Raw genomic sequence first — 26,123 nt, 5'->3', positions numbered from 1 at the left:
TGCCCCATCGGAAATCGCTGTCCGATGGCAAGTTAAGCAGTGAAGGTTTTCTAAATATAGCGTACACTTAAAACGATATTGATTTTTTTAGGTGGCTAAAATACTTTTTGTTGCTGACTCCTTCACAGCAGTACATTGCTTTGCTTCCATGTCACTACTCCTTCCAGCTTTTCCAAACTGGGGGCATGCCAACTACACTGACTATGGATAAAAATCTTGTACGGCCCCACTTCAAAAGAGCTGAACAATCCCTGTTAGGCTGAGTGTACTTGAATCTGGGTCCCTGATGTGAAAGCCTCCTTAACTTCTTGTGCTGATGAAGATCATTTGATATAAGCAAAAACTACTAGAGATTGTTTTCTCAACATTAACAATGCTGTTGTTGTTTTTTTACACTGATCCACTAATATGAGTGTGAGTATGAGTTTTTCCCCCAGAGATGCCTGTTTCATGATGTTTCTCACCCCAGCAAGGAAAACAAGTATTGGCACTGGCAGGCTGACATATATCCATTACACTGTGTACTGTTGGCGCTAATGGGATTCAGGAAGATGGAAATGGAAAGGAGGACAGGGAGAGCTTGAGAGAGGGAGGGAACAAGAGAGAGAAGGAAGGTTTTATGGCAGTACATGTACAGCTCTGGTAAAGTAATTTTGACGCTTGCATTCCTTACAATTAGTTACTCGTATCACTGGTATTCGTGGTATCTTAACATTTTCCACTGCTGCACTCATTTAGCCAAGAGTATCAGCTAAACGGCTAAGTGGTGTAGAGAGCAAAGAGGAAACTCTTCAGAAGAAGCTGCCTGCCCTACTTTTCCACATGAAAGGTTTGTGTGTAACACTTGCTTATGTAAGAAAGCTCCCACACAGCAATCTCGTGTGTTTAACTTTCAAATAAAAAGCAAGCGTTTGAAACTTTAGATATCTTCATGATCGCAAAGATTTCAAAAGTTCAGATTGAATATATTAAGAACTTTTTTTTTTTTAATCACTGTCAATTTCCTCTTGATATACAAAATCTATATAAGATAAGATAAATTTAACCAAAATAAAGTGATCGGCATCCATTTATTGGTGTATGTCTGTGGTGGATTTGGCTATGTCATGATAGCTAACTGGTTTGAAATGTATGTCATTTCTTAAATATGATTATATTTTCTTATAATTAATACAGTTTAATGAGTGCATCTGTTCTTCACAAACCTGTCCATCTCCTAATGAAAGCTGTTGAAATGAAACTGCCTTTCACCTTGTGGAAGCTACCGCACACAACCCAATAACGCTGTTGATTACTTAAGCCTCAATACATGAATGGAAAACATCATGAATGCAGATGCTTCTCAACAGAGCATAAGGACTCACTGAATGCTTTAATGAGATGTCAATGGTATCCTTTGGCCTTCACAGTCACTAAATGTTAACCTCAGTGAATACCTGTCAGAGGTTTCAGTGCAGTGTCTGTTTGTTCAGTATAATTGGCAGTGATTTTCCTAAGTTGCAGTTTGATTGACATGCTTAAGCACAGGTTTGTAGCATTTACTTTTTGTATCACAGGGGTGTAGAACTCACACACAAGTAGCACACAAGTAGTATCTAGTATGGAACTGGGACACGGCACCAGTGATTGCACAATACAATTTCTGACCAGGAGATAAACAGAGATGGTTTAATAGAGGTGGTTTATACCTTCTCTCCTCTTAAGTTTGCTTTTTAAACCTCCATATGTCATGGTAGTTGTCCAATCACATCAAGTCCTTACAGATCTAAGTATCAAACTGTGTAGGTTTAAATCAGTTAAAACGGGTTTTGATTATTATCAATATGTTTTTTTGTTTGCTGCATTCATTTTCAAATTTCTGTAAAAGCATTTTTTCTTTCAGTCTTTAATCAATTATTTGTTTGTCCCAAGGTTACATCTTTATTACTTACTTTCCTTTTACCTGTAGTGCTATTCATCAATCTAGATTGTTTTGGTGTGTGTTTCTGAGTGTTAGAGATATCGGCCATTGAGATAATTGCCTTCACTCCAATACAATGGAACTAGATGGCACTTGGCTTGTGGCGCTCAACCGTCCAAAATAAATAAATAAATAAATAAATAAATAAATACATTTGAAAGACTCAACAGCAATTACTTTTTTCCAGAAATAATCACCCAGTGACTCAAGATAATCCACAGACTTTATGAGCATGTCATGTAGGAACTATTTTCTTCCTCTCGCAATACACTTTCCAACTGTATCATCACGCAGAGGGAAGCATGCCTCTGCTGCTAGCTCACTTAGCACCACTGAGCTTGCTAATGTTATTGCTCAGCCTAGGAGGACGCCAATAATGTTTACATCTTGTGCTGTTACAAGCACAAGCCTCTTGTCCATGAGTAGATACACACTTCCTTCTGCAAGGTGATATGATTGGCAGTTGGCAACAAGGTCTGTGGATTATCTTGAGTAACAGGGTCATGATTTCTGGAGAGACACATTGCTGCTGAGATTTTCAAATGTATTTTTCTGGTGCTTTGAGCACCACAAGCTGAGTGCCATCTAGTTCTATTATATTGAAGAGAAGGCAGACATCTCTACAGCTGATATCTCCAACACTCTTAAACTCACACCAAAACAGTCTAGACTGGTAAATAGCACCACAGGTAAGAGGGGAAATATGTAGTTTTGATTTTGGGGTAAACTGTCCCTTTACTTTTTTTGCCATGTCATGCAGCTTACCACTGTTCCCCATCCAAATGTAAGAACACAACCACACTAAAAGTAGTTCAAGTTGCAAACTTACCTCAAAATGAATATTTAAAATTAAAGCCACTGTGCTATACTTAGAAAAGGAAGTAAGTTAGACCCCATTTAATGAACACTGATGTGGCCTTGTTCTGAATAAATGCCAGAATAAAGTGTACATCTGAGTGTAACGTGATGCTGAATAGAGCATATACTCTAGAACCACTGTCACGGCCAGTTTGTCGGAAGACTGCACCACAAAAACAACCTTGTTTGAACCCTGCATTAACTTCTCAAAAGCACTGCTTGTTGCATGAAAGAAAGGGGTCTCTATCTCTTTCCCTTTCAAAAGATACACAAATCCACATCACACACACTGGCTTACGCTATCACATGTCATGAAAAGGACCTCACACACAAGCCACAAACAAGCAATTTAGAGAAAGTGCTGGATATTTCATGTGACTGTGCACAGTCCTGCCTGCTGCCACACAGACACCACCGCTGTTACTGCAGTAACATTTCCACCTCGGTCTCCACATGTTCCCTCTGCTGAGCTGAGCCCATTCAAGGGCCTTTTATAATGGACTTCTGCCTGCTGCCTGTCACTGAGGGTAACTGAGTCAGCGACTGCTCGACTCGAGCCGGCAATACCATCTTAGCCCAAGCAGTGATTCACATATGCCTCAGAAATAACCAACATCACCTTGCCAGTGGATTCACCCATTCACAACAAAGCACATTATTGAGAACATGACTCACTAATTTGTAGATTTATAAAGGATTCCTTTGTGGGTGTGAGGGAATGCTTTTTCTGAAGTACATGCTCATCCATTTAGATTAGTATTCATAGGATTATACACATTACATAGGTCAAACCTAATTACACATATTCTAATGATATAAATACTAGATTGTAAAAAGTCACTGCCTGCTTTTGTATGTGTACAAATATCATGGATAAGTGTGCTTTATTGGCAACCAATGGTTATCTACAGATGTTCTGAATAGTGATCAGTGGTTTCTGTAAAGGCTGATCTATATTTACTGTATATCTATATCCGAATATTAAAGACAGGTCAAGGGGTGTGTGTGTGTGTGTGTGTGTGAGAGAGAGAGAGAGAGAGAGAGAGAAAGAGAGAGAGAAAGAGAGTATTGTATCAGTAACAAATGTGTTGGTTATATGCTGAAGTGTGTGTGTGTGTGTGTGTGTGTGTGTGTGCGTGTGTGCGTGTGTTCTGGTGTCACAAGTGTAGTTTTTTTATCAGATAATGATAACATAAAATCTTATGGGAACAAAGTAAGACGGCATTGACAAAATTATTGGTTTTAGCTCAACTAGACTGACCAAAATTTTCAATGTAATCTGACTAAAAAGAATAGCAGTCTTCAGTGACTAAAAGCACAAAATAGTTCCCGTTTTCTCTGACTAAGATCAGACTGAAATGTTCAGACTATTCATTGCCTAAAGCTTGACTTAAAAAAAAAACTAACAGGAACATGTGGCACAGGGCTGAGACAAAAAAAAGAGCACTAGTTGCCTCAGTATATTTTACATAACTTGGTGTGTTGTGCCAACACAGCCTCACAGAAACACGTGAAAATGGACATGACCTCTGAATGACGCGTTACGTGGTAACTACTTTTATTTTTGGTTTCACACTGGACACAAACAGTTGGTTCACCCACCTTTCACAGACTTTCTCGCTCTTTATACTTAATTCCTGTGTCCACCACAACAAAAGACCCTCACTGACTTTTCACTGGCATTGTTTTCTACGTAAGGCATTGTTAAGATTTAGTGTCCATTCCACACATTTCTATGAAACTGGGCACATGTAGTTTTTATTCAATTTTTTTGAGTTTATAACAATCCCAGACCAGTCGTTTCAGCTGCCATGCTCCAGGTGCAGTTCATGGTGAAAAAAACTAGGTGTCCCTATTGAAACAGTCCCTGCCTCTGCTCAGTCACTGGTATAAAATGTAGTAATTTTATGAGGAGCTTATTTCTACTGCTACCTATAGAGTGAATTTCCAAACCTTTTATGACCAAGAACCTTTAACTTTATGGCACTGCGTACTCCGAGGGAGCAGTACTGGTCTCCATAACACAGCTAATGAAGTGGCTGACCTTTTCCAACCAAAGACGCCCACTCAGCAGCTTAAACACCAAACTATATCAGCAAACAGCAATCCCAATTATGTTAGATAATTACACAGAGTGCTTTTCCTTCCCAGCTAAAGGAAAGATGAAAACAATAGACGATGCCATCGTTGGAAAGGAAACAATATTCTTGAAAAATTGGGTGTTCCCTAAATAAACACTCACCAGAATCTGCCGAGTCAGACACAAACTAAAGCTAGATTTTTGCACCACAGTTAAGGACTGCTAGTGTTTTGGCATATACTGTATGAGTGTAGTGAGTATTTGTTTGGGGAGGGAAAAAAAGCAAGCAAGCAGCTTCAGTGAATCCCTTACAGAATTAATTCAAGTACTCTTTGAAGGAGATAAAAGAGAAAGAAACCTCCCAGAAAAGAATGAAATGGCCATCAAGATGATGTGTGATTCAGCCATTCAATTTTCTGCTTTGTTGAGCATGCCTCTTGGCAACAGTGTTACAGTAACTACCTATGACAATTTGGCAAGTATTTGCATTTTATGCCTTTTGACATTCATTTAAAATGTTACATAACTAAAGGTCACAGCTGTCAAGCTTCCTTCCACTTTCTGTTTAACACTCCAAATTTAAATAAACTGTATAATTAACTTGTTCAGCACTGCACATTTGGCCAAGAGGCCTGCTGAGCAACGCAGTCTTCACTTTCTTGTGAGGACATTGTGTGGCTATGATGAAATCTTCATCTGTTCAATGAGAATACTTGTCACTGTCATCGTGGTTGTGCTTGTTACATTAAACTTGGGAAAATTACATCAGGCTGTCACCCCTAGCAATTTTTTCATCATACATACATACATACATTTCATCATCTCATCCCTTTGAAGTAATGCATCACTCTGCAATTACCCATCCCGATCCACTGGAAGCATTTGCATGAATTGATGATTACAATAAATAAGCCTGGATAATTGACCTACTGTATGTGCACTGTTCATATTGGATTAGGTTTACAATGTCTAACATCCTAGCTGTACATCATCTGCATGCTTACAAACAACTATGCAGGAAATGTTCAGTGAGTGTTACCTCCTTACGTGAGTATTTTCTGTCGGTGTAAATGATGTGTGTACTGCAGGGGTGAGCTCCTCTGCGTGTGTGTGAGAGTGTAATGTGTGTTTGCTTGTTTATAAATCTGTGTAGGGGCCTTAATGTAAATGTACATACCTGCAGGACAGGCGCCTTCTGACATAATAAGTACTTCAGACTGCTGCTTGCAGGCATCCCTGCGCAGGAAACACTCGTTCTGGTAGTTTTGATTGTTGGAGCCGCACACCGGGGCATAGTCATTGTTGCACTGCAGAGAGGAGAACACGGGTAAGAAGATTAGAATAAAAAGCTGTGGAGGTCATATTGAAGTCATCTAAAAACCCACTGAGAGTGTGTCCTAAAATAAATCAGAATGTTCATTCAATATTCAGATTTCCAGGGTAGATGTCATTGTCTTGACAGGGTAAGTACTCACTTAAGACTGCTAGGTACTTAATCGTACGCTGTGTGTGAGGGCTTGAAGGGTCAACTCCATTTCATTAATGCAACTTTAGAAAACAAATGTGTCTATTTCTATATTTTATCTATATTTGCATTTTGCCAATTTCACTGTTGACCCTAGAGTACCCTTTCCAAATGGAAAAGAGAGATATTCTCAACTACAACAGTGTTTCCCACAGAATTAAACTCTATGTGTGGCGGTGACCAGGGTGGGGGGACTGGGAGGGGACGTGGCTGTTTCAGCAAACTTTCTGTTACTGCTGATATTGTTAATATGGTGGTAGGTGGCCAGAGAAAAATGTGTTTGAAACCCTGGACAAATATATTCCACAGATTTATAAAGAATAAATGCATATAGCATACACTGAAAAAGGGAAAATCAAAATAAAATGCAACAACTTGAAAGGAACCATTTGTGTCAACATTCACAAAAGACCTTTAATGCCTTTCCCTATTTTCTACCATGTGTATAATGCTACAGTGTCAGATGTTTGTATTAAAGGTAGCCAAAGTTTGAAATAATGAGGTAAACTCATGGAAAACGAATCTCTGTTGGCAAAAACCTAAGATTTCAGACTGCTCTGTTTCAAATCTTATCTCCTACTTTTGAGACAAGCTGACGTCAGCTTGTGACAGATTTCGTCTGCTCCAGGCACATTGCTGCCAAGCAGCAACCTCCAGGGCTGATGAATGAAGCCAACATAGAAGTGCCAAAAACTGCAGTTCTTTGAACGGCCACTCGAGGTTGTCTCCGGAAGCAAGGCAGTCCCTTTAGGCCCCTATGTTAAAATGGCCAACATTACTGCAGAAATAAACATGTTTACAGCCTGGTACAAAAAAGGCTTTTAGTCTTTACAGCTAATTTCCCCTTTCATGACAACCATACAGGGGGTGAATTTTAATATAACCCACCCATTTACATGTTGTCACATCTTAAAGTTTTGCATAATTAAGGGCTGGCCGCTCTGAGTGACAGGCCGTTTGCTGATAGTGTCCTCAATTTCTTAGTCAGATCCACCCCTCACCCCTCCACAGTTCTAGCCTCTCGCCCAAATACAGTCACTTCTGGCTACAGAAAAATGAAGATGGCGACTGCCGTAATACCAAACTCGTGGCTTCAAAACGGAAGTTCACAAACCAATGGGTGATGTCACGACTAGCTACATCCATTATTTATACAAGCTGTCTACAAGTTTTTACATTACAAACACTCGCCCCTTTTACACTGCCAGATTTTCCGCAAATGTTGGGCCATTTTGCCGGCAAGCTGCGAGCATTTAGACACACAGAGCCGGATTGGCAAGTTGATCCGAGGTGCCCAATTTTCCGCCTCGTAGGGTAGTCATTTTGGAGGAACACTTTTAGTTCAAAAAGACCAAGGTGGCCTTCTGCAATGGGACGGGCTGTTGATGACTCCTGGGAGGAGCTGCTGATGACGCTGCACGTGCGACCCACTGGTGGTGGATGAACAGGAAACAGCTGATAGCAGGAATTAGCGAGCAGCTAGTAGCAAGAGGGAAACACAAACCTGACAAACACTGTAAAAATTAGCAACTGGGGAGACAAGTAATTGCGCACCCTCTTTGTCCTCGCAAACAAAGAGGCCATTAACCATCAGATGAGGGGGACGGTGAAGGATGGGCTGACTTATGAGAGAATCGCCGAAGGACTGACCAGCAGCGGCTTCCCTCCCACATCACTGTTTACGCTGAGCTACACGTTTTGTTACTTGCTCACGCCCCCCATTGCCCAGAAAAAGGCACATTCTGTAACAAAATTAGGTAGGCAGCATTTTGCCGCACTCCGTGATTTTATTTTTATACTGCCAATGCTGAAAAAATTTGCACAATTCCTATCTAAAAAGGGCTAATACTACATGTAGATACATACTAACATTTAGTAGATGTGATCTTGGTTGCTGAAGTTAATCAGCAATCTTTAATTTCTCCCAGATTTCAGACCATGTTCCTGCTGGAACATGTCCAGTTGTAAAGATTTTGTTTTGGAAACTTTTACGTGTGATTATTTTTCACGTTAAAATCCAATTACAGTAATTCCCTGACTGCAATGAATGGGCCGAGATACTGAGCTACAGAAGACCCAGAGACGCTGGACAATCAGAGCAGACTGGGCTTTTTTGGGGGGGAGGGCTTAAAGAGACAGGCTCTAAAATTTAGCCTTTCAGACTGAAGGTGATACAGGTGGTCAGGCACAGTCTGTCTAAGGGAAAGGGAAAGTGTTTTTTGGACACTGAAGCATACACATATGTTGTAATAGAAACCCAGAATATGAATATGAACCTGAAAATGAACAAAATAGGTCCGCTTAATGACCCCTATATGTAGATGATATGAGACTGCCTTTTAATTTCATAAAGCTTCCATTTCCTTTGTTTAGTTGGAGAAAACTACCAATGAAGTTTGTCAAACACTGGGGTATGAATGTGTAGTAAAAAAAAAAAAAGAAAAAAAAAAAGAAGATGAAATGTTATGCAAAGTTCCTTATGACAGACACCATCAGAGGTCCTTTCAGTATAAAGTCAGTGGTTTAAAATTGTTTATGGTTCAAACTTCGAACTGAACAAGTTGTAATTCATACTGGGTCTACATTGGATATAAATAAAAATATTTTATTATTATGTGTGATTACATGTAGAGGGTTGATGTTTGTTTTTTGTCTGATGTTGTGCAAAATGTAAGCTGTGTAGTATATTTTGTCAGTGTGAAATATATTAAGGATATTTTGAACCCACTTTGATTGCACAGATGCAAAAGGTTTTTGGTTTAACTTGTAAAATAAAATGAGGATTACCAATCTGCAGGGAGTCAGTGAACAAGAGAAGAAGCACTGTTGTACACAAATACATACAGCAATTAAATTGTACAGAAAAGACCAGATTCGGGATACTTTAATCATATTGAAACAGACTGCAGAGTTGGCGGTTTGACAGATCTATAAATTAGTTTGGAGATTTACAGGGTGTACATGTGTTTATCACCGGCTATCCACATTCAGTTATAAAGAACGGTTGGCCGCTTGCCTCGTCAGCATTGTATTCAATTATGGAACTGACATAACACCACAATTACAATCACATCACAATTCTAAAGGCCGTAAAAACATATTTTCTTAATCAGCTTCTCACTGTGAGTGATGGGATCCCACAGTTTTGTTTTTCACTGTTTTCGTGGACAGGGCTCCGTTGGGAAAAGGTGCACCAATCAGATTTTAGCAGCATGTGAATCAGTATATGATAACAAATCTGATCAAACCACACCCACACAGTCACGATGAAGCAGATTAACTGACTTTTCGAGCTTCACATTCTTGTTACACGTTGTTTTTAATGTGTCATATTCATGCTGCATATGTCTTCAAAAAAATGGCCAGCATCTACTGCTGCTCACCTCTGGTGTTGCTCCACTGGAGCAGCAGCAGGTTAAGTGACTTGCTCAAGGGCACTGAGCAAAATAGCTGCTGAGGTATGGGAGAACATTACTCATTCATTTCCCCACATGGTTTGTTGGCTTCAGAGCAACTTTAGATTTTTCAGATGACTGATGGCACCGGAGCACCGAGTCTTAGTTTTCATTTTTTTCGGGGCTGCAGAGGAGAGATATTAATTTGATTTGATATTGATTCCCCTTTGCTACACCGCAGGAATAACAAACGTGATTATTCAATTGAGAAATATTCCCTTCTATTTCCCGGGAAGAAGGAATGGCTATCAGACGGTCCAGAGAAATTGTCGCTCTGTGGTCACAGCCCATAACCTGATTAAATTTAAATGTGCTGAAAAATGGGCAATGTGTGAAAATGTGTTCCTGCTGGGTGTGACATCACAAGGACAAGGGGCTCGTTTGAGAGCTCCCACAGGACCGAGGCTAAGGAGCTCATGGCTCTTTGTCTCCACTTCTGTTCCCCTATAAGTCTCTAATGGATTGACCTGAAATTTGTTCTCTCTGGGCCATATCATCTGTCTGTGACCTCGCAGAACGCTACAGGCTCTCACAAAAGCACATGATTACAGGAAGGCATTAACAAAAGTGCGAGCCTGTGTATGTTTGTGTCGGCACATCACATACATTACCTGCAACACAGTAGATACAGGCAGAGTCTGCGTTCACACTAAGCATGCATGAAATTGTATCTACCTCATTCTATTTTGGTTTTCGACTCACACTAAGCCTCAAATCTGAACCGTTTGAAAACATCCACCAGAGTAAATACATTTGAAAATGCCTGCCTCAAATTTTAGAGTGGACGGGGGGGAAAGGGAACTTTAAAAACAATGGCGTAATCCTGCTCTGCATAGTAGTAATGTATACCTTTAAATAGTGATTTAAGTGACATTTCAGTGCAGTAGCACAGAAGTTACTAGTCGCAGGGTTTTTTCAGGCAGCATTTAGAAGCAGCAGTTTTCATAAACTGCACTGAAAGGTAGCATGGGAATAATGAGGGGGACAAACTATAACACTGGCACTACGGACAAAGGGAACACAGGCAGACATTTACTGTATCTGCATACTAAGGAATGGAAAACATTAAAAAGAAAACTTGTCAAAACAACAAATAACCCATTCTCCTCTGTGTTGGAGCTTCAGTCCAGTCATTCTTTATATCCCTGCACAGCACCACTGTACTCATAAACATATGAGTCTGCCTTTCCAGTTTAAACTATCCTATTGAGTAAAGACTCTACAGGTCAGCAAAACACATAGTCATCGCTTAAACTGGTCATAACAGCAAAGCCTCAGGTGTTGTTTAGAACTCTTGCATGAAAACACTGAAAATAAATAAATGTTCTAACGTTCTTTAGTATTGAATTTAACTTCATTGCCGCAAACTTACGGTATACCAGGTTATTGAGAAATCCTGACGGTAATATTTTCAACGCTGTCAAAAATACAGATGCTCCTTTATCTATTAAACGGATAAGGAGATGCTGTGGTGATGTAGTGCACAGCATGTGTCACCAGAGGTCACTGTCTACTGGTGAAACAGGCAGCTGAGTTAAGAAAGATGGAACCTGGGTGTGGTGGGGATAATGTTACAGGACTAGTGAAACGCTGGCCAGAGAGCTGGGAAAAACAGTGGCAGAGCTGGCACAGTTTACTAAGTGAATTACGGATTTATTTCAACCATACCAGAGTAGGTGATTGTTTAAACAGTGACTAACTTAGACGGTTTTGGTAAGTTTATTTTTTTTTCCCAGTCATGTTTAAATGAAGTGTGTTTTATGATGAGATAAAAAGGTGGTTAATCTAGGTTTAGATACAAAGACAAATATCGTCATATACTGTAATCATCGATGATTGGTTAGGAAGGTATGAAGGCATGAAAAAGTAGACTCCACCCAGGCCGAGCAGAGGCGTGGACTCGCATCACATGACTTGACCTCAAGTCGGACTCAAGTCACAAATTTGATGACTTTGGACTCTACTTGACTAAATCAAAAAAGCAACTTAACTCGGACTTTAACATCACTGACTCATACCTTCACTTGGACATGAGCCTTTTGACTGATATATTCCCCCAAACCCAAATATTCAAAGTATGTTATTTATTATTCTCTGCCTCGAATAAATTAATTTCCCTTCATTTCCAGAATCAACTACTGTCTTTTTCATTTTCATTTAGACATAAAACATTACCCACACCCATACCCACTTCAAAGGGAGAATAATCTTAAAGAAAATGTATCAAAACTTTGCAAAGAGAACATTACAGTTATTTTCCCATTATGAGATTAAATAAATATAAGACAGGACAGAAACATACAAAATCTGTTCTATTGTGGTGCTGGTTAATGTCAGCCCTGCTTTTTAATGATTAAGTTCTGTTTTCAGTAACTTTAATATCTGATTTCTCTGTTGTAAAATGGCATCACATTTGGTCAAAAGCACATTATGATTTGTTAAGGACTCAAAACTCAAAGCTTAGGACTTGGACTTGGGTCTTGAGTTCAAAGACTTGAGACCTATTTGTCACTTGCAAACCAGTGACTGGGTCTCACCTCAGTGGACTCAACAGTGGACTTTCTCTGATAACCATTTGGTATTTATTTAACATTTTTTTAACAAATAAACTAAATTTGAATGATAACTTTAAACCGTTGTCTTAAGCAATCCAAAGCTTTTATGTGAACTTAAAATCATCTTCCTCTTGGCAGTTTTCTCTCTAAATAAAAAGGCCAGACGAGAGTTGAACCGAAAATGTTCAATATATGGTTTAAGAAACAGTTGGAGCTTCCTAACAGGGATCATATCATCATCACGCTCGATCAGGTCTGACGACAAAAAAATATGTAAGTGACAACTAAACTGGGAGCAACAGTATAGTGTGTGTGATCACAGGGAGCAGGAGGGGACTGAACGGAGAGTTAACCAGCTGAGACTCAGCGCAGCACAGACTGTTTGTCCCACTCCTCACCAGCTGCTGGGGTTGACTTTCGCTGTTTGACCACCAAGCGAGGACAAAAAGAAGAGATCTAGCCATTTCCCTATCATTTAGGTGTTACAGTGTGGGCAGGGATCTTTAAGCAAAGGACTTGAAAACAGTGGTGTGATTGTACATTGTTTTCGCACATGACATCAAATTTAGTTGGCTTAGTGAGAATGTCATCTTAGACGCACACAAGGTCTGATGGCCGCGGGGAGAAGCGCAAAAATAACCACGCCATTGATTCAGGAGCCCAGGAGCATTATAACGATCAAGTGTGTGAACACTGTTTTTAACCCGCTGAGGGGTAAGACAGCAGAATACACACAAAGAGAGTAAAAGGAGGAGGAGGAGTATAGAAGGGAGAGAGAAACTGCACACTGGCTCCTGATCAAAGGGATTGGGATGCAGGAAGGAAAGAGGCTGTAGAGAAGACGAGAGGCAAACATGATGAGTGAAATTGGGCTTAGGGGGGGGAAGAAGTCAGTGGAAAAGGATGAGAGTGAGACAGAAGGGGACTGAGGGGTAATGAAAGTAAAGAAAAATACAGAAGTGAGATGCAGACGGCGAGAGAGGGAGGGAAAGAAAAGAGAGATGGAATCCTGGCTCAACAAACTTGGCACGATAAAAAAGAACCACAGTGCCTGAAGAAACCAAGGCAAAAAAAAAGGAACATCATAAAATAAAATAAAAAAAGAATGAGAAGAAGAAATGGGGACACAGACAGAGAGAGAGGGAGAGGAATAGAAAATCCCCTCAAAGGAGAGCGGGAGAGAATGAAAAAATGGCAACCCCACAAAGGCGCTTGGAATAGCTTACTGCAGGGCCCGCACATTTTTTTTTTTTTTTTTTTGTACCATCCTCTATCCTTCCCCTCTGTCTCTCCCCCCTCCCCTTCCCCTCACTCTCACACTCTCTCCCATCTGGCTCGGGCTGTTCTTAACCTGGGGACTCTCACTTTATGCCAGGCATGATGCAACGGAAGGGAAAGCTGCCCGGCAGAACCCTGCGGGTGTCTTTTAAGAGTGCCTTCTTTTCTGTGAAAACTCCCCCACCCCATCTCTTGATCTTCCCCAGTATCTGGCTCTCACCCCTGCGGAAAGGAGAGGAGTGATGAGAGGATGGGTGATTTAAAAGCTCCGTCTCTCTAAGAGGAGGTAGAAGACGGAGGCTGCAGCTGTGTGCAAATTACAGTCACACCCAGAAATACTTATATGTGGGTATAAAGGAGGATCCTGTGTCTTATGGGCCTCTTAAAGCACGCTGCGTGTATCCTTTTTATATTTTAGTTGAGGCAGACCAGAAGTGAGTGACTTAGACAGGTACGGGGCGGAAATAGATTGCCAAACATAAAATAAGACGAGACATAAAACATTGCGCTACTTCATCTCGACTGAATCTTTCAACTGATCTTCAACCACTCTAGTTGAAGAAACTTTGACACCTATCTGCCAAGTTTCTTATTTATTCATGTGGGACTTCTCTTGACGTGACAGTGAGGAGGAGAGCGAGCCGAGGTTACGGATTTCAAACTTTCAAACTGACTCGCATTTCTTCACACAGCACTTCTTTACACAGCACATGACCATAATAGAGACAAAGGCGTTCTTGTTATAGCCTCTGTCAGGGCGCTGCAGCTTTGATCCTGGAATTCCTTGATAACTAGCAGCATGTGATGTCGGCGGCCTGCTAATATAAGCTTTGTCAGCTGTTGCACTTTACTGTTAGTCGGCCCGGATGACTGTCAGCTCAACGTATGCGAAAAACAGACAAAAATCTGAGCTATGTGTTTGACAGACAGGGCCATTTGGAGGGAGATTCAGGAGGAGGAAAAATGAAGTATGTTAATGAGGTAGGGTGAATGAGACAGAAGGTGAAAAAATTTGATCCTCAACAATTCTCTGCAGACAGGGGAGCAGGAGGGGGGGCATTCGCCGGGCCATATGGCACGGCCTTATGTGCCCGCTGGCTCGGGCTTTGCAAAAGTCGCAGACACTGCCCCACACCTCTGCTGTGACAAAACCTGGACAGTCGTGTGGCGTCTCGACCGAGAACACAGCGACAGCAGAGGTGTTGATGGTCCTGTGTGTGTGCTCGTGTTCTTCTGTGTGACTGGAAGGGCTTACTGACAGGAAATACAGAAGCGAATTCATCTGTGTCCATGCAAGGTGAACCTCAGTGCACCTGATCATACATTCTGTTCTCCAGAATTACATTTGCAGCGTCTCGTGTGCATTTAAGTTTGTTTCTAGTCTTTGATCCTCACATCCCTTCCCACCCATTCTGTTTTTTGTCACCAGAAATTTCCACAAACCTCCTGCAGGGGCTGCTGTGGTTCTGCCTACACTCAACTGTCTTCATCCAAGTTCCAAAAGCTAAGCTTTGGGACTGCAGCCAGGACCTGTTGTCTCTCTACCTGCCTGGGATCGGTGCATCACACACATGCACAGGCACAAAGACACGTACACACAAGGCAACCGACGCATTCCGCCGTCTGAGCACTTTATACAAAAAAAGGCATCCGCGCCTTACCAGGTCACAACACACAACAACCTTGCAAAACAAGCAGAACCATCATCATTCATTCTGTGCCTCTATAGCAGCTCCCAACGCTGATTTCACAGAGCGTCCAACATAACTGCCGGCTGACAGGGGTGGAACAAAGACAGGTGGTGGGAGGAGGAGGAGGAGGAGGAGGGGGAGGCAGAGGAGTAGGGGGAATGCAGAGCGAAAAAGCAGGTTTGAAGAGGAGGACGTGAGAAAAAGGAGGGAGGTGTAAGAGACAGAAGAAAGGAGATGCGGGGAGGCCAGAAGGGTGAGGGAGTAGAGGAGGTAAGAGGGATGTAAGGTGAAAAAGTGCAAGTGATGGAGGATGATAGAACGACAGCAGCGACAGGAACGAGGAGTACAATGTGGGGGAGTGGCGAGGGACATGCACAGCAGAAACCGCACGAGAGGAGACCATACGAGTGGGAGACAAAGGAGAGGAGTGATGCAAAGTGAAGGCGAGTGCACGCATCAGTGCGTGACTATGGAGCAGAGGGAAGGAGCATGCCAATTTGAGGGGTAGAGCTCTGCAAAATTCAGCGAGAGCAAACATGACAGGATATCAGCATCAATAAGCGAGAAAACAAATGACTCATCCGTCCGTCCAGAGGAGCTCCACTCTACCCAAACCCTGCAATCTCCACATATGCAAAAATGATCATCATTCCACGCATCAATTAGTCAGATACTTGCAAATCCTCCAGATTGAAGTCACACAGAGGCATGTGTGGACTGCAGCGCAGCAGGGGGTATCATTCTGAAGTGAGATATTCATTGTACAAAACTACAAGTATTGGAGCTAAAGTTAAAGTTTGGGTGAGGAAAAAAGAAAGTATGTGTTTTGAGTTTGTCACATCCATTGAAATAAAATATTCCATTTCTAAAGTCACACATAACACTCCACCACCTAACAAAAATGTGTTATTAAACACCCAGCTCAGTCTGAATGACTAAAAAACATTGTCAAGTACATAAAGTCAGGTTTCAAATCATGAAAAAATAAGCAGAATTCTCTGCTTTGAAAGGCTAGTCTGAAGGCTAGTCTTGCTGGAACATTATGGAGGCGATATTGACATATCACAGCAGCCAGCTGAAGCAATCAATTCGGTGTCTGTGTGACAAAGTGACAAAGCAGCATTCCAAGTTTCTTAGTAACTTACAGAAACACTGAATGCAATGGTCCACCTTCCACGTTCTCTTCCCCTCTCTCTGTCGCCCTCTCCCTCTCAAACACACGCAGAGCACTGCTCAGTCTCTGTCCATCTCAGTCTTCAGCCTTGACAGTTGTGCTACTACAATTCATAAAGTTGGCAGTTTCTGGGTCAGGTGGCTGACTACGGCATATTTTTGTGGACTGGCCCTCAAAATGTCTTGTATGTGTGTATTACTTTACAAACCTGACAGCTAATAGCTAAAGACTAATAGCTAGCTAGCAAACCGTGGGTTGTGTAATTAGGTGTTTTAACTTGTGATTAAATGAGCAAACCACTGGTGCTCTATAATGTGTTTCTATATTGTAGGGAAGGGGTTATGTTAAGATGGCTCCAGTGCGCTGTTGAAGCCCGCACAGAAAATCCTGCACAAAAAAAGGGTGAAAAACAATTTTACAGTCTAACTTCACAATTCAACAATATATAGTTTACAGTCTTTTCATATTTTTTCAGCAAGTATTTTCTAACATCTACAATGTCTTTAGAGATAAATCTCTGATTTAACTTTGCCCTGACCTTAAATAAAGGATGGAATATTACAGATAATGAGAATAAAACTTTGTCACTTCAAATGATGCACTCATTTATATTTAAATAGTCATCCGAAATGATTAATTTAGCTTACATAAAACATTTAGATTCAAAGTAAAAATTGGAGCTATGGGTCAAGACACTAACAACCAAAGCTTGATAGCAATCTTTAAAGCGAAAAACATTTCAATTTGAGGCAGTCTGATGACCATGTTGAACTTTGCTCATTTTGGTGGGTCTTAATAATAATAATTATATTATAATAATAATTAATTGCCTTGAAATATTAAAGGCAGTATACTTGTATTGATGAACAGTTAAACATCTTATTTGTGGAGTCATCACATTAAATTCATAGAGTTACATTTCTCTCGCTGGTGTCATTGTTAAAGCACACTGAAATAGCATGAGAAGAGAGACAGACAGACTGGGGCACTATCTTAAAGAAGGTGGACACATTTGTAAATTGAGTAATACTGCCGTAGGACTCCATCTGACAGAACAAAGATGAAACTTTAGTAGGTATTTGCAGCTACCTTTATAAGCTCCTCACGAGAGATCCAAAAGTGCTACCCTCTCTGCTGGGAGTCCCTGCAGACTGATGGTCCCTGCAGTGTGGCCTCGGTCTACCCCATGTGTCTGATGCCAGGTTACTGGTACTTTAAATACCATTAAAAGGGAGGCTTCCAGTGGGACAAGTTCACCAATTGCCTAAATGCCTGAAGCAAAGTTTGTCAATGTAGAGAAGTAATATCCAAAGTCCTCTCAACATCCCTGGGCTCCTTTTGGTCAATTAACAGAGATTTCAGATGAGGTAACTTTGCCAAGTGTTTGTTGAAACAACTCTCATCCTGTATGACGCCCACAATACTGCAGATCTAGCTGTCATTTGATCCCAGGATCAATTTTACCCTCACTTGTAAATACAACCACAACAAACCTGACAACCTCCACAATACAAGCAGAAATCTCTTTTTTTTCTACCCTGGCTCAATAACAAAGGTTGACCCTCACTGCATTGTGCGTTTATATATTTTTTTTTTAAAGAGTGTGGACACAGCTGGCCTGGTTCAGGGCCATACCGCTCTGTCCATTTGACATTGCCCTGAATGTCTGCCTCACATTTTGTGATTTCCTTATGGGAGGGGGTTTGATTTTCCCAAACCAGTCACTGGAGACCAACGTATCTGCCTGATTCTAACATTATTTTAAGTCCACACTGATGCACAGCTATGCCAATATACTGTTTTGCTGGGATTGTAAGAGTGGAGCAGAGCGAAGTAAAAAGAAACTACGATTTCAGGCCATATTGGGAGGACATGTCGATTTAGAACAGCCTTGATAGCAATGTCTATCTTGTCTTTATCAGTCCCGCTTTCATGGCACTGATTGTCTAATCATTAGTCCCCTTACAGCGCTCATTGGATCAATTGTTTTTTAACCGAGAAACCGCTGTTTCATGTCATGATGCCAGATGAACCAGCTAACTCAAGTCAGTCGCACAGTTAGCATGAATTGGGCCTTCATGAGTAGCTATGCTGCCTCCACTTTCTCCTCCTATAAGCACAGTTTGCCATGTGTATATCTGGTCAGTGGAAGGCCAGACAGCTGCCCCTTATGGAGAATCTGCATCTACAAAGCATTCCACCAACACAGCCAGGTGCTGCACTTTACTCTGCCTGAGCTCTATGCTAATTGCAAGGAAAGTCAGCAGCAACACACTCAGGCAAGGCCTCAACATTCATGGATGATTTTCAATGCAGAGATGCATAAAGATGAGTGGCTAAGCATCTGGAGCTCTGTGAGAGGTTTCAGAGTGTCATCATTACATAAAGGGTTACAATGCATAAAGATTTTGGAAATTAATGGGTGAAATTTTTAAGCACAGCTCGAGTATAAAGACTGCCCAGTCCAGAGGCACCTAAACATACTGCAGATCAACATATCCTCATACAGTGATTCATATGATATCTTGTGAAAATGCACATACAGCAGTTCATATGATATCTATGAATGAGCACCCCACAAATTACATTACTTACTTAAAGGGCCAGTGTGTAATATTTGGCATGGTTTATTGTCAAATCTGAATCTGAATATTCTGCCCATTAATATGTTTATATAAGTGTATAATCGCTATAAAATAAAATTCGTTTGGTTTTCATAGCCTTATAATTATGCTTTTATATATATATAAATATATTTATATATATACACATATACATATCAATGAATTGGTCCTATTTGCTGAAAAACTCATGTCTGCGCAAGGCTTTTTGTCCCTACGAGGCCACCGTCATTTACCCGACGAGAGGGGTGAGCGAGTGAGCCCTGCAATCTAGAATTTGACCACTGATGTCACTGTTTTCAACCCATTTTACACAGTGGCCCTTTAAGTGTAATATTTGGGTTAATAAATTCTGTAGTATTNCATTGCAGCTACTATAGTCCGGAGATATTGCTAGGCTAAATAAACAGCTGAGCTCTGTTTACCGGCTACGCTGTCAGTCAGTGTGCGGGCTGGAGATTGAGGGGGGAGGGGGTACCCGCTAGGTACTGTAAACGAGTATGTGTGTATGGAGTGTGTGTGTTACGCTAGAAGAGTCAGAGTTTGGGCCGGAGTCTTTTACCCCCTGGAGTGTTACCGGAGTTTCTGGAGTGCTCAAATAAATGGGCCTTTTTCCCGAACGCTCCTCTGGTCTCCTGCTCATGAGGGATTCATTTCAATATCGTAACATGGTTTAGATTTCTAAACAAATATTCACCTCGTCGCTAGATAGACCTACTCCTGAAAAACTTGTGTCTGCACAAGGCTTTTTGTCCCTACGAGGCCACCGTCATTTACCTGACGGGAGGGGGGTGAGTGAGTGAGCCCTGCAATCTAGAATTTGACCACTGATGTCACTGTTTTCAACCCATTTTACACACTGGCCCTTTAATGTAAAGTTATGTCAGTTAGGTTTAGGAAAAGAAACATGGTGGCAACCTACCCTAAAATAACCCAAAGTTCTCTTGGTTTCACACGGGTCCAAACACCAGTCCCCTGGGGAAAAGTCCTGTGTTGTTTGACCCATCCACCAGCCCAACCTACATACTTAGACAGGCTTTCGGTCTTTATACTATTTACTTTTTTATTACCGTCAAAGCATTGGTCACATACAGTAATTACAGCCCTCTCAATTACATGAGTTATATACGAATTACTGGTTCAGGATAAGCATCAGAAACTTCAGCTCAGGACATAAATTAAACAAAACCTTGCTTTGCAGTCACCATTGATACAAGCTGCTGTTAGACCCACTCTTTTTATAATATGCTGAATTACTAAGAGCCTGCAGGTGCTTAACCTTTACACAAGGTTGATGAGCATCAAACAAGAGATCTGAAAAGATGTTTGATTCCATTTCTGACAGAGGTTTTGGTGACTCAAGTGAAAAGAGAAAATTAAGTCAGTATACATACATACATACATACAGTACATATATACATATACATATGTACATAAATGAATGTTGGTTATGTTTTCTTTTTATCGTGATGATTTTTTTTTCGGTATTTAAAGATGCACATGTGAGAAAAGGTTAAACCTCTTGAACCAACACTATGTATGAATTGTAAGATAAATGTAAATATTATATGATCTTAGATTATGTTTAATTTAATAACTAATAAAATAACACTGACATTTTAGTACCGAGGTATTTTTACACAACGTGTGCCATTCTGCTGTAAGTTTTCTTCTTTATATGGATGCTCTTGACTGATCAAATGAAGCATTATGTCACTGCGCAGATGCTCCAGTTATGACAAAATGTCTTAAGTTGTAAATTATTTGATAATTGTCATCAACAAGAGATTACAGCCACTTCCCTTTCTTGAAAAGATACTCTAACGTCCTCGAACACAAGGTCCACAGATTCCCCTGTCACGTTGCATTTAGACAGCAGCTGCACAAGTATCAACAGAGACCATATCACAAGCTAATGATATGACTGGCTCAGTAGGGCAAATTTAGAGTGCTGCTATGCTAGCACAGCAAGGGACTGTTGCACATGCAGGCAATGTGGCAGATGCTATTCCACGAGAAGCCCTTAACTGAAATGGACTTACTGTGGCAGCCTTTCTGTCAGCGACTGCAGTCCCGAGACAGTGCACTGGTATGGACTTGCATCGAGGCTGAATGCCTCCACTCCCAGTGGCACATGCCCAAGACTAATGTCGAACTAGGACCATCTATCTGAATGACAGCCCTGCAACTTGAAACCTGTACAAAGTCCTGACTGATTTAGAATCCCTATCTGAAGCATTCTCCGTCACCCTCATGACTGACTGTAAACAATCAAAGACTGAGCTTTACTGTCTCTTTACAAGCGCTATGTTAGAGAGAACAGGGTGTGCTAATCCTACACCTCCCCACTATAGTCACCTCACTACAGAGTGCTAGTTCACACGAGGTCACTCTCACAGCTGGTCAGCAATCCGCAGCTGCCAGCCTGCAGCATAATCAGGAACTATGCGTCACCATGGATACTGATCAATGCCTTAAAACACCTAAATTAGATTAATCTCTGAGTCATTATTTTTGTCTGAAACTACAATAAAAATACAACTTGTGTAATGTAGTAAAGGTTGTTTCACAAAACAGTAATGCAGAACTTCAGTTATGGCATACTCTTTCTTTGACATGCATTTGTTTTTAAGTTCTGTATGTGACATTCAGAGCAACGAACAACTATCTGCTATGTAAAGATATAGCGGAGTAATGACATCCTGAGCAGAGAATGAAGTCATGCTACTTCTGTGTGTGTTGTATTCCGAAATTCTCTGTGGTCCGGCTGCGTGTGCATGTTAGTACATGTCTGTATCCGACTGGCTAGCTTTGCACTGTGCTAATACAGCTGTTAGGGAAGCATAGCACCCACCCTGTGATTTCCCCTGGTTAACACTAACACTTTTTATACAGAGAGTGCGCTATAGTGCTGCTACAAAGTCCCTTCTTCATGCCGCCTTTGCATTTTTACACAGAACCAAACAACAGCAGAATCGTGCCACCCCAGTGTGTGATTTTAGACAACATGCCGGCATAGCAGAAGCAAAAGAGGCATGATAAGCATGACATGTGACACAACAACATTGACCTCTACTCTCATATATTACGTATGTGTGGACAGCTCTTTCTAAACAATAGCATTGGCATTAACACAGCAATAACAATCATTTACCATCCTTGTTATATGGTAGCAGATCTCATCCTGCTCGGAGGTTAAGGAGCTCCTGGACCTCATCGTTTTCCCAATTTGCAAACATTTTCACCTGCTGTTCTTAATCTTTGAGTTAGCTGCTAACTGCTATCACCTACTTTTAAAACTGCTGCGGTGGGTCGCAATCATAATACAATGTCAAAACATCACACCTATGCCGCCCATGATCGCATTTTGCCGGTTGTCCCCTTAATACAGACCTCATTTGGGCGGTGTTGCTACCTGTGATGCAGCTATAAGGGCGGGACAACACTGTCCTCCCATTCTGCCATTGTACATTTCATACAGAATGAGGAGGCAGCATTACAGTGTGAAATTCCCGCCTTGAAGAGGCTTCATAAAAGGGGCTACTTCGAGCTCCGTCAGCGCTGTTGCAGTTGTTCAGCACTGTTTATAGAGTACGCACCATTAGCTGCTAGCTGCCGGCTCAGCCACCTCCATTTTGGGAACCATGTGCAGAAGACACAAACGTTCTGAATTTGGCATAGGGAGTTGGGTTTTGTTCTGTAAGTCAACAGCGAAGCAGATTTGTGTTGGAAGGCCCGGCTGATTCATTGGCCAGACTGATTGTATCAGCTGAATTTAGCTTATTACATATTAATTTAAAAACATCTGAAATCATCATATATATGTCTACATCACGACTACTTCATTCAATGTTTACTATGGTTGTGTATGTTTTTTGATACTGTACTATAAGTTTTATAAGCTGAATCTTTTTATAGTAGAGTCTTCATTTTCACATACCTAAATATATTTTTGTTATTTTTAGTTGTTATACTACAAATTAATTTACAGTGAGGTTTACCATATAAAGTAAAAAATACTGTTTTACGTACATATGTGCTTTAATGTTTTTGTAAGCTTTTTAATTGCCTTCTCAGTACACCTTCTTCATAACTCCCATAACCCCCTTCATAACAACCAAATTTAAGGGATCAACATCCCTAAAAGTGTTTCAGATAGATCAGATCATACATTCTTTTCATTGACACATTTTTAGAATCATATTATCAATGTCGGCTTCAAGAAACCAGTATTAGTCAGGTTCTGGTTTTCTACGTTACATCCACTACCCCTTAACAACAATAAAAGAAATCCAACAAAAAGAGAAACCAACAGTCTGCCTTATACTTTTGTAAGTTGTACAACAAGGCAAACTCAACAACTTTCACTTTTACATGGCCTATCTCCAGAGAATGATGGTGCATGTGGGCCTGTTGAGTATCCTCCTAAACACAGAGTCAGTGGCTCAGAACTGCTGAAAAGGGATTTCATTCAGCTGAAGGACACTCTTGGGAACCTTTCTGTGCAAGCATCTCAGGCACTACCCCAACATAAAACAGGGGTATGAAATGCTTCACTACACCGCTATCCCTTCATCAGCATGTGTGGCATATAGAATGAATTTCAATGACAACTTTGACATTTTCTGAGGGCGCAGAAAACTGCTTCAAGAGGATGGAATCCACTGATCCCAGCTGAGAGCTAAGGTGTTATGCAAGAATTTATTACATGGCCTTCAAATCCTTCCTTTGAAACGTCTGAGAGTATCCAAAGCCATCTGAGGGGAGACACAGAGACATATGGAGCTGAGAGCAAATCTGACACCGTTTGTGCATCAATGAAGTACACCTAAAAAGTAAATAAAGTACCGGCGCCCTCCTCCTCCACCTGTCGCACACTCCTACAGAGTTTATCAGAGATCATAAAGCATAAGGTAAAAGAGCTTTTAGATTTCTAACTTCACACGAACACTTTGCTAGACTCCTCTGCAGCCCCCTCAGCCTAACCTGATAATTAAACTGAATTGCCTTTTTGTTTTTACCTCAAATGTGAGACGTGGGTGTGATTTGGACGTCTAGAAGCAGGCTATCATCAGGATTCCAACCAGTCTGCCTCTTAAATTTGTCTTACAGACTCCCGTCTTCCCAGTTAAATAGATTGCTAGGAACTTCACTGCTTTTCATACAGAGCCACAAAGTTCGCAGAAGAAGAGGTCACAGTGGATGGAAAACATCAGACATTGACAGATATGTTTGCTATTCCTTTACCATTTCCATCAATGAATTTTAGTTTATTTTACCATTCCCTAGCCTTAAAGACAAACACTACCTATCTATAGTCAGATGTATGGAGCCTGATCTTATGGACCCACAGAATGTTTGTTTTCTCTTTTATACCCAAATGAGCTTTATTGTATTGTAGTGTTCTCAGTTCTGAAACAGAAAATGTATCCATATACACAGAGCATTCCCCTGGGTGCCCTGTGTGTCATCTATAACATCTTTCCCCAAGTCATTGATAATGGAGCAGCTCCATTTCATTCTTGATGACATCACAAATTTGAGTTTTAGCACTTTAAAAAAAAAAAAAAAAATTGGAATAGAATTTTTTATGTTAACTTACATTGTTTGACTGTCTTAGACAGTCAAGATGGATTTATTTTGCAAATGGGCGTAGTTCCCCTTTAATCACATTATATGACCCCAAACCCTAAGCAACCATAACCAAACCTTAAATGTTACTGTGTCAGAACAGAAAACAATTGTATGTTGTTCTGGAGGGCCATGGATTTTATTACCTCCGCCAAGGAGGTTATGTTTTCGCTGGCGTTGGTCTGTTTGTCTGCAAAATAACTCAAAAGTTCTGAACGGATTTTGATGGAATTTCAGGAAAGGTTGACAATGGCACAAGAAACAGATGATAAAATTTTGGTGGTGATCGGTTGAAGTGAAGTGGATGAAATCATAAAATGGCGGGAAATCCGAGCTGCTTGGCGGAGGTCTGCGCTCTCCGAGTGCTCTAGTTTTTTATTTTTTTACTTTTACAATTCGCTATGGGTCTATATAAATACATATTAGATACATATTAGGTGTGATTATTATTTTTCAACAAGTAATTACATGCAGTCAGTAGAAAGAAGAGGCTGAGCCTCAGCAGCCCTCATGATCAGATTTTTATTGTTTCCATGCTTGTGCAGAAATCTTCTCAAACAGCAGTTAAACATGTTTAAATATCATTTCAGGTTTTCCTTATTTTTGTCTTGTATGAATGATTCTTTGAGAAAAATAAATAAATAAAAAATTCTCCAGGGTGATGAGGCCACACAAACTAAGGGTGCTACTGTAGAAATGATTATGGGTGCAACTCCGGTGAAATAAAAGAAGCAGCAGTGAGCTTGTTAGTGACAATGGCTGTCTACAGTTAGTCCCAGTGGCTTTTCAAAAGTAATTCACCTTTATTACAGCAAGTACTGCTTTGTTTTGAACAGATATTTAACTGACATTAAATTAGCCTGTTCTAAAATGTCCTTGTGGAGCTCTAGTAACGTTATCTGTTGTGCTGTCTACTTAATCAGTATGGGGCATGATTTGCCCCCCCCGCCCCCAGCAAAAAATAAATAAAAAAATAAAACAATGGAGTTTCAAGGGTGTAGAAGTATTGAATCAGAATTTGCAAAAGAGAATGACATCAACAATGAGGTCTGTCACTCAATGTCAGTACATGCTATCCCCGTCTGTCCCTGTCTGACTGCATTCTTAACCTGGATTAGAAAATGGGTCCATGTCATTGGTCCGACAGCCCATTGGTCCGACATCCCATTAGTCCGACGGTCCACAGTGCTGAACGGCTCCCGGCGGGCATATTTCTGCCTTGATGGTGCGCCGCGACCGGCTCTGGGTCAGCTGGGAAAGGCTTGAGGCGAAGCAGGCTCACGGCTTATGTGTTT

The 26,123-nt window shown here is 41.0% G+C and overlaps 1 protein-coding gene across 2 annotated transcripts in view; it reads right to left on the bottom strand.

Annotated features, from left to right (window-relative positions):
• The window catches only part of tmeff2a (transmembrane protein with EGF-like and two follistatin-like domains 2a), a 154,840-nt gene that overhangs the window by 84,727 nt on the left and 43,990 nt on the right, over positions 1-26,123 (bottom strand). For both annotated transcript variants that reach the window (XM_050049849.1, XM_050049850.1), the window contains exon 3: positions 6,076-6,205. In XM_050049849.1, coding sequence (XP_049905806.1) covers positions 6,076-6,205 — 130 coding nt within the window. The remainder of the gene's footprint in view (positions 1-6,075; positions 6,206-26,123) is intronic.

Source organism: Epinephelus moara, chromosome 7 (assembly GCF_006386435.1).
Source record: "Epinephelus moara isolate mb chromosome 7, YSFRI_EMoa_1.0, whole genome shotgun sequence".
Classification (NCBI taxonomy): Eukaryota; Metazoa; Chordata; class Actinopteri; order Perciformes; family Serranidae; genus Epinephelus; species Epinephelus moara.
The sequence above is the reverse complement of the archived record's forward strand: the minus strand, read 5'-3'. Positions and strand labels throughout refer to the sequence as shown.